The sequence below is a fragment of the Rhincodon typus genome, chromosome 21, assembly GCF_021869965.1.
Source record: "Rhincodon typus isolate 14 chromosome 21, sRhiTyp1.1, whole genome shotgun sequence".
NCBI lineage: Eukaryota > Metazoa > Chordata > Chondrichthyes > Orectolobiformes > Rhincodontidae > Rhincodon > Rhincodon typus.
In genome coordinates this window covers 42,637,661-42,654,194 of record NC_063352.1, presented here as the reverse complement: position 1 = coordinate 42,654,194, position 16,534 = coordinate 42,637,661, and the positions used below count along the sequence as shown (strand labels likewise).

At 39.7% G+C, this 16,534-nt stretch overlaps 1 protein-coding gene across 1 annotated transcript in view; it reads right to left on the bottom strand.

Moving 5' to 3' along the window:
- The window catches only part of LOC125485690, a 170,333-nt gene that overhangs the window by 64,314 nt on the left and 89,485 nt on the right, over positions 1-16,534 (bottom strand). The window contains exons 38-45 of the mRNA XM_048609750.1: positions 16,262-16,386; positions 13,206-13,371; positions 10,189-10,401; positions 7,311-7,481; positions 6,988-7,125; positions 5,344-5,393; positions 2,786-2,906; positions 1,210-1,295 (exon numbers count right to left, since the gene is read on the bottom strand). Of these exons, the coding sequence (XP_048465707.1) occupies positions 1,210-1,295; positions 2,786-2,906; positions 5,344-5,393; positions 6,988-7,125; positions 7,311-7,481; positions 10,189-10,401; positions 13,206-13,371; positions 16,262-16,386 (1,070 nt within the window). The remainder of the gene's footprint in view (positions 1-1,209; positions 1,296-2,785; positions 2,907-5,343; positions 5,394-6,987; positions 7,126-7,310; positions 7,482-10,188; positions 10,402-13,205; positions 13,372-16,261; positions 16,387-16,534) is intronic.

Below are 16,534 nucleotides of genomic sequence, written 5' to 3'. Positions count from 1 at the left end.
ATGTTTTAGAAAAAAAAAACTTGCATATTCATAATGACAGGTACATATGTATATAGGAACAACTGTAGACTGCTCAGCAAATTCTACCATCAAGAAAATCTTGACTAATCTGTGAAATAACTTAATATGCACACTTTTGTTCTATTTCCTTTGATTTTTGATTGACAAAAAATTATAAATCTCAGATCTAAAACTGATGTAGCATCAACTGTCATTTTCAGAAGAGAGATCTCAATCTCTACAGACATTTGTATAAAACGGGCTTCCTAATTTTGGTTCTGGAAGTCCTGATTGATCATTTTGACTGTGTTCGCCCTACTCCTCAGCTCTCAGGCCTGCGTAAATAGCGCAAATTTCCATATCCCCATTTGAACCTTCTGAAAACTTGATTTCCCCGTTTGTATCTTGAAAATTATCTCTGTGTACCGTCTCTGCAGCTGTCACATTGTATTCCTCACTCTGTTCTATTACCCTAATGCATTTTGTATGCTATGAACTGCTGGTATTGCTCACAAAACAAAACTTTTCACTGTATCTAGATGCATGTGGCAATAATAAATCAAAATCAAAATTAAATCACCCCTAATCTTTTGAATTCCATGTAATAAACCCTAGTTTGTTTAATATCTCCTTGTAGCTTAGACCTTGGAGTCTAGGTGTCATTCTAAATGTCATTCAAATCTTCCCTGCTGTCCCTCCATGTCCAATATATCCTCTCTCCAGTATTTTAGCTATCATTTTAAAATGAAATCTGTCAGGCAAGAGCTAACCTTTAGAAATCCACATTAACTGAAAAATTTAATGTATTGGTCGTGCTCTTGATTATAGGTGCAAGCCATTTCCTGATGACAGATAAAAGATAACTTGTCCCTAATTGCCTGGTTTCCCTCCAGAAAATAGGGGGACATGGACAATTTTTAAATCTAAGGAACGGTTACTTAATTAAGAAAATTTTGCAGAATTATAATTCCCACATATTGCATTCTATCTATATAACCTGGTTTTCCATGTTTACTCTATCTAGTTTGCAAGACTTTATTCTTTTTCCACACGTTAACTTGCATAACATAGTGGACCAAAATTTTAAGACATACTCCTCAAGCTTCCACGACAATTATTTCAAAGTTAAGATTAGTAACAAGCCAAGGTAAGAGAATCAGATTGCAAACAGTGTAACCTTGACAAGCCTTTCTCCTCCTGGAGACTTACTTAAAATAAAGCAGAACATCCACAGGCAACTTGTCTTTGTCTGGCACTTTTCCTTTCGAAGTTAGTCGAAAAAACATGCAACTGAGCTGTAAAACAAAATAGGAAATTAATAGTTACCAAAAAAACCAGTACCGACCATCTAGACTATCCAACATTGACCCAACAATCTAAGTGTGACTTGCACCTTCTCCTTATTAGATGGAAACCAATAACTAGAATTTTGGCTTCTTAAATCCTAACTTACACGTAGTGCTGTTTCAAATGCTTTGAATGGTAACGTCAAGAATCAGAGCATTAACAGTGCAACATAGGTACCTGCGCAGTGATACTAGAAAGATTTATCAAATTACAGTTGATCTATTCAAAGCATTATAACATTTATCAACAAGAGTAGGGCTTGTAAACAAAAACAAGTTGTACTATTAAAAAAAAACATAACTTCACTTTAGGTCATAGAGTCATAGAGACACACAGCATGGAAAGGGACCCTTTGGTCCAACTAGTCCACACCAACCGTGTTCCTAAAATAAACTAGTCCCACGTGCCCGCATTTAGCCCATATCCCTCCAAACCTTTCCTATGCATGTACCTGTCCATGTTTTAAATGTTGTAATTGTACCCGAATCCACTATCTCTTCTGGCATTTCATTCCATACATGAACCTCTGTGTAAAAAACGTTGCCCCTCTTGTCCTTTTTAAAACTTACCCCTATCACCTTAAAAATATGCTCCTTAGTTTTGAAGTCCTCCACTTTAGGGAAAAGACCCTTGCTATTCACCTTATCTATGCCCCTCAGAATTTTATAAACCTCTATAAGGTCACCCTTCAATTTCCTAGGGTCCAACCTATCCAGCCAATTTTTATAACTCAAACCCTCACCTGAGCATAGTTTCCATTTAGTTATCACTAAATTCCAAGACATAGGTGAAGCTGGAGCCCTTAATTGTGATGAACAGACCTTCCCACGTACACCAGTATTTACTGCACTACCAGAAATGCTGGCAATGCTGAATATGCCCATTAGTACTTTAATGAGAGTGGACACACCATCTGACATATTACTTGCAGTCAAAGTCTTAGCAACACTTTTAATTTCCATAATGTACTGGAGGGTTTGGGTGCACAGGAAATGTTAATCACCCACTTTTTTCCAAAAATGTAAAAAGAATGTTCTTGGGGACAGAAAGTAACGAGGTCAATATTTGAATGTTGAGTAAAAGAATATGGGTGTTTGGAACATCCAGTGCTGGCCAGACTTACCAAGTTGAATATTGCTAACATGTACTGTCTCAATCATGTGCTGCACACACCTCTGTATTTTCATTATCTCCACCCATCCAGTTTCCAGAGAAAAAAAATTTGCAAGAGAAGGTAATATGACCCATCAAACCTGCCACTTAATTCATAATGAACATGATTAATCGTCTAATTTAATTCCACTTGCCTGGTCTATCCCCAGATCTGTCAAGCATCTCACTTTGACAGTTAATTTTTACTCTGAAGTCAACTCGAAGTTAACAGTCAATGAATACAGTTAAGCTTTCTTCCCAATAGGATTTTTATGAATGACCTCACCTGACTTTCATCAAGCATAGCCCCCTTCCCCTTCATTGCTTGAACAAGCTGAAGAAAATTTGTAAAATTCAGATCTTTGACTGCACCACAACTGAAACCTTGCAGAACTGAAGGTGAGAATCTGGAACAGACAAAAACATTGTCAACCCATTTGAATATTTCACTTCCTTCATACAGGAATTAGCTTGTTTGGCTTTACAGCTTCTGCACTCGAAGTTCATGATTGAAGCAGCTATTGTGAGATTGCACATTTACAGACTTTTTAAAAATTTATTCAGGAGATGTGGGCTTCGCCGACTGAGCCAGCGTTCACTGATCATCCCTTGTTGCCGTAAGAAGGTGATGGTGAGCTGCCTTCTCGAACCACTGCAGTCTGTCTGGTGTAAGTAGACCCACAATGACGTTAGAGCTGGAATTCCAGGATTTTGGTCCAGTGACACTGACGGAATGATAACATATACTCAAGTCCAGATAGTGGGTGCTTTGGAGGGGAACTTTTAGGTGGTGATATTCCCATTGCCCTATCCGTCTGGATGGTGGTGGTCATAGGCATGGAAGGTGCTGTCTGAGAAACTTTGGTGAATTTCTGTAGCGCATATTGTAGATGGTGCACACTGCTGCCACTGTGCATTAGTGGTGAAGGGAATGGATGTTTTTGTACTGGTGCTAATCCAGCAGCTGCTTTTTCCTGGACGGTGTCAAGCTTCTGAACAGTTATTGGAGCTACACCCATCCAGGGAAGTGAAGATTCTTCCATCACACTCCTGACTTGTGCTTTGTGGATGATGGTCAGGAGTCAATCGAGTTCCTTACTGCAAGATTCCTAACCTCTGAGCTGCTCTTGTAGCCACTGTATTTATATGGCTAGTCCAGTCAATTTCTGGTGGATGGTAACCCCCAGAAGGTTCATAGTGGACAATTCAGCAATGGTAACACCATTGAATGCCAAGGGGCAATTCTTTTTTTCTGGAGATGGTCATTGCCTGGCATCTGTGTGTTACACAAGTTAATTGCCACTTGCCAGCTTAAGCCTGCATTTGGGCATGGACTATTTCAGTGGTCTCAGTATTTTCACTATATAGACTTCACACCACTTTCTCTTTTTATGCCATATTACATACAATTACATAGACAAACAACACAGAGACATATTTCTTTTGGCCAAACTAATCAATGTTGATATTAATAATAATGCACAAGTCTTTTCCCATTCCATCCAACTTGCAATCTCTCTCTCTATTCGATTTTCTTTCACATACTTGTCTAACTCCCTTTAGAAATACCTAAAGCAGGATTTGTCAAACTGTGAGTCAGAACCTGCACTGGGATGACCAGCCAATTATTTTGAGGGTTGCAAACTCTGAGGCAGCAATGGCTACAATTGACCTTTGGGCTAATGCTAACAGATGCACAGTCCCTTTAAAATCTCGCAACTATTTTTTAAAACTGTTAACGTGGAAGAACCAAGTGGATGAAACATCTCTTGCACTGCCATGCTCAAATGACTCTACGCCTCCTCACTTCCTTCGCTCTCACAGTTCTGGGGTATCAGCAAATTACAAGCAACAAAAGAGGTCACAATCTAAAACAGTTTGTGAAATACTAACCTGGCTCAGTGGTTAGCACTGCTGCCTCAAAGCACCAGGGACCTGGGTTCAATTCTACCCTTGGGTGACTGTCTTGTGTGGAGCTTGTACATTCTCCTGGTATCTGTGTGGGGCAGGTCAGGTGGATTGGCCATGCTCGATTGCCCATAGTGTCCAGGGATGTGTAGGCTAGGCAGATGTAGGGTTACAGACATAGGGTAGGAAGGTGGGTATGGGTGGAAAGCTCTTTGGAAGGTTGGTGTGGACTCAGTGGCCTGCTCCTACACTGTATGGATTATATGATTCCATTTATTGCAACCACTTCTCATTGAGGGTGCTAATTTCTAACAGATATGGATAAAGAAATTTTCTATATTAGATTTATTATTGACAATGATGGACTTAAGGCCTCTCATTTTGTATTTGCCCAAAAATAAAAACATTCTTTCTGTATCTAGCCTGTCCAATCTATTCAAAACGTAATAGTCCTCTATCAGGTTGCCTCCTTATCATTTATTTTTGAAAAGAAAAAAGCCCAACTACTTAAACGTTCCCGTAGTTTTAATTTCTCAGTTCTAATGCACTTTGAACATCCTTTTTTGTCCTTTTTCTAACACTTATAAGTCCTCCTTCATAGGTGGGAGATCAGAAATGTATGCTATTTAAATGTGGCCTGACCAGAGTCCCAAAAATGTAACATAAATATCTAATGAAAGAGAAAAAGAGTATAATTTATTTCACCTCAAAACTGTTGTCTTAAATGCTAGTTTCCCTGAGCAAACATCTCACCGTAACTTTGACATCTTTCTTAAAGTAAGGTGCCCAAACATTCTAATTGCAACCTAACCTATGATTTGTATAGATTTAGCATCATCTCTTTCTTTCTTGTACTCTTTACTCTTGTTTACACAGACTACAATTCCATAATGTTGGCTGACATGCAATCTATTATCATGTGCAAATATTACTCACGTGTCATAATCATTACTGCGTTTCACAACACTTTCAAAAAACACAGCAGCCTGAGGATAAAAGCATAGTAGAAAATATTAAAATGCTACTGATTAACTGCTTTAACATATTTTTGCATGCTGACTGCTAAAACAGCTTTGAGACGCAATTTCACTTGTTGATTAATTCCACGTTTTGAACATAGAACATCTATGTTACATAGATAAAGCCTGCAATGTCAATATCAAAGCATGTCAGCTATGAACATTGAAGCTCCTATGGTTCCAATACATTGGCAGGATCTGCTTCCAAAGTGGGTGATATAGAAAGCGGAAATGATTTTCTCAAAATTCTCCACTTGTCACATAAGTGAATGTAAATCCATGGGCAGTGCATTGAAGATTTTCCAATGAGTCATCTGCTGTGCTAACCTGGATCAGCGTCATCTCAGGCTAGGAAAGTATTGAATTAAATTCTCATTCCAGAGACCAGAACACAATCTAGACCAACACATCAGTGCAGCACTGATTGACCGCTGCGTTCTGTACGAGGGAAAGTTGTACTATCTGAAGGATAAATGTGAAATTAAACCAAGACTTTTTCTGTTCTCTAAGGTGGGCATAGAAGGTAGCACTATCTTGAAGAGGTGTGAATGTGTTTTCACTGATGTCCTGGCTAGTATTCAGGTCCCAGTCAACCAATTATCTGGTCATTATCTCATTAATGTTTACGGGACATTGCTGTGTGCAGTTTGCTTGTTGCATTTCCTATATGAAAGAAATGACCAAGCATGTCAAGAGTATTTAAGGTTTGGAAAAGAACTATATAAGTACACCGTTCTTCTGCTATCATTGTATTTATAGTCTTCTAATCTAACTTACGGCACTCTGGCTCAGTCTTATCTGCATTGGCTGAGCTTTAAAGCAAATTGTTTGAGAGGTGTGGGTGTCACTGGCAAGGCAGCATTTATTGCCAGTCCCTAATTGCCCTTGAGAAGGTGGTGGTGTCCTAAAACCACTTCAGTTGGAACACGGTGACAGACAGTGCTGTCACATAGGGAGTGCCAGGAATTTGCCCAAACAACACAAAGGGGGACAAAAACAAAAATTGCTGGAAAAGCTCAGCAAATCTGACAGCATCCGTGGAGAAATCAGAGTTAACGTTTCGGGTCGAGTGACCCTTCCTCAGAACTAAAGGGGGTTTATTTCCAAGCTAGATGGCGAGTGGCCTGGAAGCACACTTGCAGGTGATGTTCCCATGCAGTTGCTGCATTTGTCCTTCTAGATGGTAGAGGTCACAGGTTATGTTTTCCATTTGCCAGACCTCTGCCCACATGAATCATCATTTTAGCTCAATTTAGAAGTAAATACGTCCATGTATTTTCTTTATGTACTGCCCTTTCTACATTTAGTGTCTCTTAAATGTAGAATTCAACTCTGGTAGCTCCCATGCCATTATTTTCATCCTGGTTTTATGCACTAATATGGGGTTGGTAACTCATCATCTGGTCTTCCTCTCTTTACTACATCTTTGTGACTGTGCTGCAGGAATTGGTAAATTATTTTTAAGGAATTGACTGAATCTTTAAAATGCGCATAAAATTATCAAGTATTTTTTCCCCAAATAAGCATCATTTCACACTTCGAAAAGAATATAATAATTTACCTGACTGGGAGCCCATTGCTTGTCGTTGACGTCACTGAGGCCTAAGTTTGAGTTTAACAGGACAGGGGGGACCTCTTTGGCCAGAACAGATGGAATGTTCTTCACTGTTTGTACAGGGTCTTCCACATTCCGCAACACCTGAAAAACAAGGAAACAGAACAGAACTTAAATGCAAACCCACCACATCCTGTGAGCAACATCTGGAGGTAAAAACATTCTTGACACAAGAGCGTTAGCATTGGGAAAATATACACAGCAGTTAGAAGAAAATTAGATTTTACATCGATTCTGTTACATTTGACTATGCACTATGAGTCACTCACCTGCAGAACACATATCGATTGTAGAGGCTGTGGCGCTGCTCCAATATTCTCAACAAATGTTAAATTTGAGATTAAAGTGATGAAAATCCCAGGATTGATACCTTGGAACACATTGCTTGGAATACCAGACACCAAGGTTCCTAGCTTTAGCAAATTCTCTTTGTTATTGACCTAGTTTTTGAAAAAAAAAGGGACAAGTCAATTCAAAACTGCTCAGAAATACAGTGGACATTTTTTTTTAACATGTAATTCCAAGCATTTTTTTTTGAAAAAGAGGGCTGATAAAGCCAAAAATGGCTATGGATGCATGTAAATTAAGTCGCTGTCTAGAGAGAGAGAACCATGGATTTTCACACTGTGAGTGTGAAAGGAGCTTCAAACAACAGACCTTTAAATGAGGGCTGAGGAAAAGGTGAGTTAAATTAGATTGGACTGTGATATCTTGTTACTACAAAGTCAAGGAAGGGCTAGTGGATCCCTGCTCGAGAGCAAGGCACCCACTCGGGATTATGTTCCACACTGCTGACACACCGTATTTTTACCACTGAAGAATACATAAGGAAAAGGGTTAAAAAGCCAGTTTCAACTCTGCTGGAATGTACTATTGGGATAGAATACTCATGCCTAGGTTCAAGCATTCGTATGCTGTGACAGTTACAATTGAAGAACTATCCCCGAGTTAACCTTGTGTTGCAGGTAAAGACCTTTGCTAGCTCTGTCCTGCAAATTAGTTGCAAAGGAAACAATCTCTCCCAAATTGAATGTTGGAATTCAATCACAGTCGAAAGGAATCAGAACTACAGAATCTCAACTAATCTGAAGATTTAAGTATCAAGAAACCAAGTGGTTAACTTACCAATGTCAACTTTATCAGTAACCTCCACGGCAACAGCTACAACAGTAAACTATCTGCTCTTCGTGAACAAATCAAAGACTGATCGGTTTTTTTTAAATAAGCACTTTATCCTTTAGGACTCACCTCTTAGATCTAAGATGTGTGCGTATGTGTCATAGGATGCCTACAGTGTGGAAGCAGGCCATCAGTCCACACCAATCCTCTGAAGAGCATCCCATCTGAAGAGACCCAACCCCCTAACCTATCCTTGTATTTCCCATAGCTAGTCCATCTAGGCAATTTACCACATCCAATCCACCTAACCTGCATATCTTTGGACTATGGGAGGAGACCCACACTGACACAGGAAGAATATGCAAACTCCCCTCAAGACGGTCGTCTGAAGCTGGAATCGAACCTGGATCCCTGGCACTGTGAGGCAGCAGTGCTAACCACTGAACCACTGTGCTGATCTAATGTGCATGCGTTTTGGTAGTATTTCTTGTGTTCATAGAAATTAATAAACTCACTCTTTTTGTAATTCAAGAAAGCCTGGTTAAATTGGTTCCTTTTCTAAAGCAATGAGGCCACTTTGTCTGGGAGCAAGGTATCTACAAAGGAAGGAATCCTTTCTAATGTTGATGCAACCAACTGGGGGGGGTGGGCGAATAAAGAAGTGGAGGCAGTTCATTCGCCCTCACCAAGTGACCTTAGCAGTTTGGGGTATCCCATCTGGAGCCATAACAAATTGAGGAACCTCATCTGGGATCTTCTCAGAACACTAACCATTAGAACATGAAAGCATTCTGAACTTGAAGGAAGACAATAAGTAAGATCATCTGAATTGGGTGCGAGAGTTTAAGTCCAAAATAACAAGCGCTTTTTTTTCCCTGGTAGTCCCTATTTTAAATTAGATTCAGGACCGAAAGGTATTATTAGTCTTCAATTCACATTCTAGTTACACAATTAAATATCGGAAGAAATGGATTTAAAAGGCCTACTGCAAATACAAACAAGGGTATTGCCACAAACAAAATAAGACGACAACCAACATCAAGAAAGGTAATCCTGAGTCTCCAAATAGGTGCACAAAACAATGTCTAAAATTTCATCTCTTAGTCAAAGCTGTTGTAAAGCAGTGTTGGAATTAGGAACATAGTAACAGGAGTGGTGCATCCTACAATGTACTCCCTTAAAGCCAAAATATCCTGCTTAAGGTGTGGTGACCAGATTTGCCCATCCCAAGTGGAATCTAACCAGCATTTTGTATATCTGCAGCATAACTTCTGCATCCTTGTACTCCAGTCCAGTAGATACAGCGACCAGCATTCCATTAACTTTCTTAATTATTTTCTGTGCCTGTTCATGATGTTTTAAAGATCTATGCACCTGAACCATCAAGTCTTTTGGACATCCACTGTATTTAAATTCATACCATCTAGAAAGTACCCTGATCTATCCTTTTATTTGGTTCAAAATGGATAATGTCATACTTGTTCATATCAAACTCCATACGCTGCTGTTTTACCATTTTGCTTAGTCTACCAATCCCACTTTGTAATTATATGCTATCATCTGCAATGTCTGCATTGCGCTTAACTTTGTTTCATCAAATTACAAACTAATCTGCAGTTGGATGTTTTTGTAAATGAGGAACCAATGAGGTGTAGCCATTTATAAAATTGTCCCTTACATCCCTTTAAATTTTAGACATTGATACGAGGCAGGTACATACAACAATTAGTCAGCCTGGTTCCAGAATGAGAATATGCTCAAAGTTTCTGCAATCCATTCTTAAAAGCCCTACCCAATTGTCCTTTCCACTGAAGTGACAGCAAAGGAAAATCAGGCAAGGTGGCAGATCCAAATTCACCATTTTTATGCCATCACTCAAACTTAAAATTACTCCCAAGGCCTTACATCAAAGTGACAAGAAACAGATAGCATAATTATATCAGAATCATTATAATACAGTTATCTTCATTCACTTATTCAGCTCTTTATCCAAGCAATATATTATCTTGTGTTATTTTCAGCCATTACCTGGAAGCCGTTTTTAAGTAACTTAGTTACAATTGCTTTAGCCTGCCCCAGATTCCATCTTTTGACTTGACCCAGGGTTGGCAGAGCTTCCTGCAGAATGTTCGCTTCAATACCTCTAATCTGGGACAATGACAGCCCAAAAGCTGTTTGTCCCAAACTATTCAGAGTGATGACTGAGAAGTTGTTGAACTTGCTGACCAAGAAGATTGCGAGCTGAAAGAAAGGATAGCTAGCATTAAGACATGAAAGTCTTCCAAAACATATTCTGTGAATGGGCTAGCTATATTCATTTTATACTAGTGAACCTTCCATGACATTGGTCTTGATAAGTCAGAGAGTATACTGTTTTATAAGGGCATAAAAATATTGCAAATGTGAAGGATAATGTTTGAATGACAGTTTTTTTTCTAGGAACTCACTACTTGAAAGGGTAAAGGAGACAGAAACACCCAATTCATTCAAAAGATGCACTTCAAATGCTACAACTTGCATGGCTACAGACCAAATGCTGGAAAGTGGGATTAGATTGGGCAACTCGTCTTTCCCCAGCACAGACATGATGGGCCAAGAGACCTCTTTCTGTGCTGTTAACATCCTAAGAGACTATTCTAAAATCGTTGTACATTAATTACTGCTCACATTTCAGTTAGAAAGTCTGCACTTGTTTGATTGGTGATCAACTAATATTTTGGAGACCATGTTCGGTCTATAACCAATAAATTGAAGGTATTTTGCTGAAAACACTGAATGGTCAGATAACTTGAATTAAGTAACTGTAAATTAAGAGAAATAAAGGGGTCAGTTAGCTCATATGATTAGACAGTGATGTAGAATAATAGTGTGGGCTGTGATTATTAAAGGAGATCTGTCTCCTTGCCTTACACTCAACGTGGAATGCTGCCAGTCAAGCGATATGATAGCATGTCTCTCTAAAGAAAAATGATCCTATGGTTACTTGTGGACGATGGCTAATTACCCAACCAAATTAAGAGGAGTAGGTTTCAGTCTTGGAGGGTTGCTGTAATTCCCAAGAACCAAAAACTTGGTCACATTATAGCAGGAACTGGGCAACACCAAATCAACAGCCCATCTGACATCAGCACTGAAGTCAAGGAAATAGAAGACCAAGCAGAGAGTAAAGTGGTTTGCCAATTTATATTAGGCATTCTGCAACAATGTCAAAGACTAATTTCACTTCTGCTACATTCCAGAGTGCTTTACAAAGCGATACATGCAACCTGTATCGAACATTCGAATGCTGAATACTACCACATGATACGCGAGACTGCTTATAGACCTCTACATGGATCCATCTGTTAACTCTTTGTAAATAAACCTATTCTCCCACCTCTCCATGGAGAGTGCTTTGGGGCTCCACTTTATATTAGGTAACAGACAGAAATGAGATGTGTTTTTTGTTTAAAAGGCAAGGAATCAGCATTTTTTAACAGAGGCTGAGAGTATCTATGACCGTCCTTTGGGTCTGTCACTCTGTAAACAGAATTTCCAAACATTACTGGTGAATTGGGAAAATGCCAAGGGAATTCCTGGTTATAAATTCTGAACACACAATCATATTGGTTATTTCCAAGGACTGTGATTTTCATCAATGATCTAATGGATGGCCAGGTGACCAGGTACACTTTTATATCAGATCAGACAATCCCTTAAAAAAAATTGTAGGAATATGGTACTGAAAATCTGAAGCCTGGTTAGGAATACCACATGGAAATATGGTCAGTTTATTCACAGATACCCCATGCTAAAAATTGTGACAAAGTTGACGACAACAGCTTTGAAAATATTGTCATAGCACTTAAAAAGCTGACAACTCAAACAGTCTTGAATAAACGCAGAACACAATATGGTTGGTCTCAAGAATTAGGTGTACAACATCAAAACTTGTAAACATCACACACTTTGGGGTGTGATGAGGGACAAATGTTACAAAATACAGGAAGCCACGAATAAACTTGCTGAGAGAAAATGAACTTCAATATAAGCTGGAGATGGTATATATTAGTATTCGCTAAGAGAGTAAGGAGGCCAGATACTTCTTGGAAAACAGGCTAAATGAAGTGGAGGTCAAACAGATCAGTGGTTTTGATTCCCAAAACACAAAAGGCAACAATGGAAGTTAATAAGGCCATCAAAAAGCACATACACAGCAAATGGAGATCTTCTTTAAAAGTGTTTAAAACTGAAAAGTGGAATTTTGATAAACATGTATTGAGTTTTAGACAGGCTTCAACTTTTGAGTATTGCACACAGTTCTGATCTCCATGTTACATTGAAAGAAAAGAGGCAATGAGGACAATTTCTGAAATGCAAAATATTTATAAGGATGATGCCAGAACTGAAAGGTTATACCTATCAGGAAATAATGAACAGATTGGGGTTCCTCTTCCAGAAAAGAGGAGATTGAAAAGTGACCTGTTTGAGTTTCTTTGTAATTATTAAATGGTTTAATAGGGTAGATACAAAGAAGATGCCATAATGGTGACAGTATGAAACTTTGAGGGAAGACCAGAAGCATGGACCATAAGTGCAAGATAGTCACAAATAATTTCAGGGATTCAGGAGAAACTTCTTTACCTAAAATGGCTGTAAAGTGACTTGTTCAGATAGGTGCTGCATACACTTATATGTGGTTCTATGACCGTATGAAATGGTCACCCTAAACCTTGGGATTGGCTAGAAATGACTGAGTATGCAACATAATTATTTAATGGTAATGGAAACCACCTCAGTCTGTACTGCATTATTGAAGTCAGGTGTTACTAACCTTTAAAATACTGAAGTTTACAACAATATAATTAAAGGGACTACTGAAAGCTAAAATACTATAATGACTAAAATGTTTTCACTCAAGATTTCAGTGCAGGCCTGTTTCAAGCTTAGAAAAGGATTTCCAGTTTACAAATAAAATTCCTTAATCACGGATCATCTTCTATATTAATATAATACAGGCAGACTCATTCAAAATTAACTTTCGCAAACATTTTTTTCCAATTTACCTTTCGTTCATCATCGCTCAGAAAAGATGTATTCCCAGTTCTGTTGAATGGAGAAGTGAGTTTACAGACATCATTGACCTTCTTAATTATAGCCAAAGCTTCCCGCACATTCAAGGACTTAAGTGCATCAGTGCCGAGGATAAAGCAAACAAGAGAGTCTGGTAGACTGCAAAAGAGGTCAGTTACATGTTAGGTTAATTTGTCTCCAAGAACGTTGGTGCACTATATTCCTGACAAAGATGTAAAAGACCCGCAACAAATTTAATCAAGTTTTCAGAAGTAAATATGCATTGTCTTAAAAGCCGATTTTATCTATCTCACATCATTTTCTAAGATGAATCTCCCTGACCTCTACAGACCAGATTCTTGCACAGGTGACTATTTTCACATTATACAAGGTAAAGTTAAAGCCAAGATTCCATAGTGGGCCTGGACCATAGGGCTGCTCTCTCATTACAGCAAGTTGACTGGTGCTGTCTTAGTTGGAGGGCCATCACGCCTCTGATAAAGGATAAGGTTGAGAAGGTTGGACCTTCATGGTAACCTCAGCCAGTGGGGAATTGGACCCACATTGTTGGCATCACTCTGCATTGCAAACCAGCCATTCAGTCAACTAAGCCAACTGGATGGCTAGTTTGCAACACAGAGTGATAGCAATAGTACAGATTCAATTCCTATACCCCCTGAGGGTTACCATGAAGGTCTTTTCTTCTCAATCTTTCCCTTTGCCTGAGGTGTGCTGATGCTCAGATTAAACCAGCACCACCTGCCTCTCTCTCATGATAGGACAGCCCTGTGGTCCTCTGGGATTATGGCGATTTTACTTGCTGCATTCTACAATGTTGCCCGCGACTACTCACCACAACCTTGGAGGCAGGCAATGAAATATTCCTGTGAAACGGTGTCATCTGATTCTGAAGTTTAGCGATGGCATGGCAGTGCCTCGTAACCAATTGAATGTAAAGAGGTTTAAGACACTTTATAGGGCAAAAATATACAATTGAATGGAATGCCCTCTAACTTCGTTGTTGGTTTGATCAGGGAAATAAAAATTCCACTAGATTGTCCAGATTTGTTTCACATGGATCAATTTATCAGCAGTCATCAGCAGGGCTTTAGGATAACTTTTATTAGGTTGAGCTAATTTTGCTTTGTTCGTTTACAGGATGACGGTATCGCTGTCCAGGTTAGCATTTATTGCCCATCTCTAATTGCCCAGTGGGTAAATAAGAGTCAACCATTTACTGTGGGTCTGGAGTCACTTCTAGGCCAGACTAGGTAAGATTGGCATAGATAGCACAGTGTGGAGCTGGAGGAACACAGCAGGCCAGGCAGCACAGAGGAGCAGGAAAGCTGATGTTTCGGGTCAGGACCCTTCTTCAGAAATGAAGAGGGGGAAGGGAGCTGGGAAATAAATAGAGAGAGGAGGGATGGGGCTGGGGAAGGTAGTTGGGATGGTGACAGGTGAGTGCAGGTAGGGAGTGGTGGGGATTGGTCAGTGAGGTGGGAGGAGCGGATAGGTGGGAGAGAAGATGGACAGGTCAATGAGGCGGGGATGAGTGGGAGGGTTGGTCATGGGATGAGGCCGGGGCTGGAGAGTTGTTACTCACTTAACCGACTTAAATTTTAATAAAAATCTACTCCCAGCTTTGATATTTATCAATATTCTGTGTACTACATTTACTGATCTTCCTATCATTGAAAATGTTTCTTCTAACAAAGTTGTGCAGAATTTAGAACACCCCTAGTGTTGTTGGTTGGTTCGCTGAGCTGACTGGTTTTCATGCAAAAGTTTCGTCTCCCTTCTAAGTGATATCGTCAGTGCTGTGTAGCCTCCACTGAAGCGCTGTTCTGTCCTGCTCTGAATTTATATGGTCCGGTCTGTCATGGTGGGCAGTCTTGTTTCTAGTTTTGTACCGTGGTGGTATGTAGATGGGGTCTATTTCAACAAGTTTGTTGATTGCATCGGTGGTTGAAAACCAGGCCTCCAGGAATTCTTGTGCTTGTCTTTGTCTTGCTTGTCCTAGTACTGTAACTTTGTCCCAGTCAAAATGATGTCCTTCTATGTTGGAGCTTATTAAAATGAGGAAGAGTTGGGCGTGCTGTTTTGCTGCAAGTTGGTGTTCATGTGTCCTGGTGGCGTGTTTCCTGCCCGTCTGCCTAATGTAGTGTTTCTCGCAGTTGCTGCATGGTATTTTATAAAGCACATTTGTTCTGCTCATTGTGGGTATGGGGTCTTTCATCTTTGAGAGTAACTGGTGAAGTGTGGCCATTGGCTTGTGTGCTATCCTTATTGCAAGTGGTTGTAGGAGTCTTGTAGTCAGTTCTATGCGTTAAACATACTGTAGGGTGGCCAGTGTGTTTGGGTGTACAGTCTTCTTGGTGTTGTTTGTTTGCTAGGCATTGGCGGATGAAGCTGTTAGGATAACCCTTGTTTGCAAAGACTCTGTATAGGCGTTCCTCTTCGTTTTTGCGCAACTCCAGGGTGTTGCACTGAGTTATTGCTTGTTTAAACAGTGTTGATACAGGTCTGTTTGTGGACGCTGGCATGGTTACTGTTGTAATTCAGGAGGCCTGGTTTGCAACCACTGATGCAATTAACAAACATGTTGAAATAGACCCCATCTACACACACTAGGGTACAAAACCCCGGAAACAAGACTGTCCACCATGACAGACCAGACCTTATAAATTCACAGCAGGACAGAACAACAGCGCTTTAACGGAGGCTAGACAGCACTGACGACGTCACCTAGAAGGGAGACGAAATGTTTGCGTGAAAACCAATCAGCTCAGCGAACCAACCAACAACTCCAACCACAACCTGAGCTACAGATCTTCGTTAAAACATTAGAACACTCCGATTAAATCTTCCGCGAGCCATCTCTGCTGTAAGGAGAAAAATCCCAGATTACCTCAACTCTCCATATATCTGACGTCCCACTGCATTCTATTTCAGTAAGCCTCCACCACACACTGTCCAAGTCGGCTTTAAGTTGCAATATTTTCAAAATATTACTTTATTTTTACACCAGCAAAGTTAGCACGCAACATACCTGGTAGCATTAACAAGCGAGTTGTTTTTCAATAGCAAGTTAATAAAGAATCTTGTGATTTCAGTGGATAGCATCAGTTTTTCAAAAAGAGCCTGATTTGTAGGGTTTGCCACAAACTCTTGAAGCTGCAGAGTTAATATAAATTACTTATCAAATAATGCACTATTTTCATTCCTTACTGAAAATGAAGGTTCAATATTTGCTGTGCAATAAAATGTTTTGCAGTAGCACTGAACAGAAACCAAGGGCTCAACTTCCGTGGAATCAGGGAGA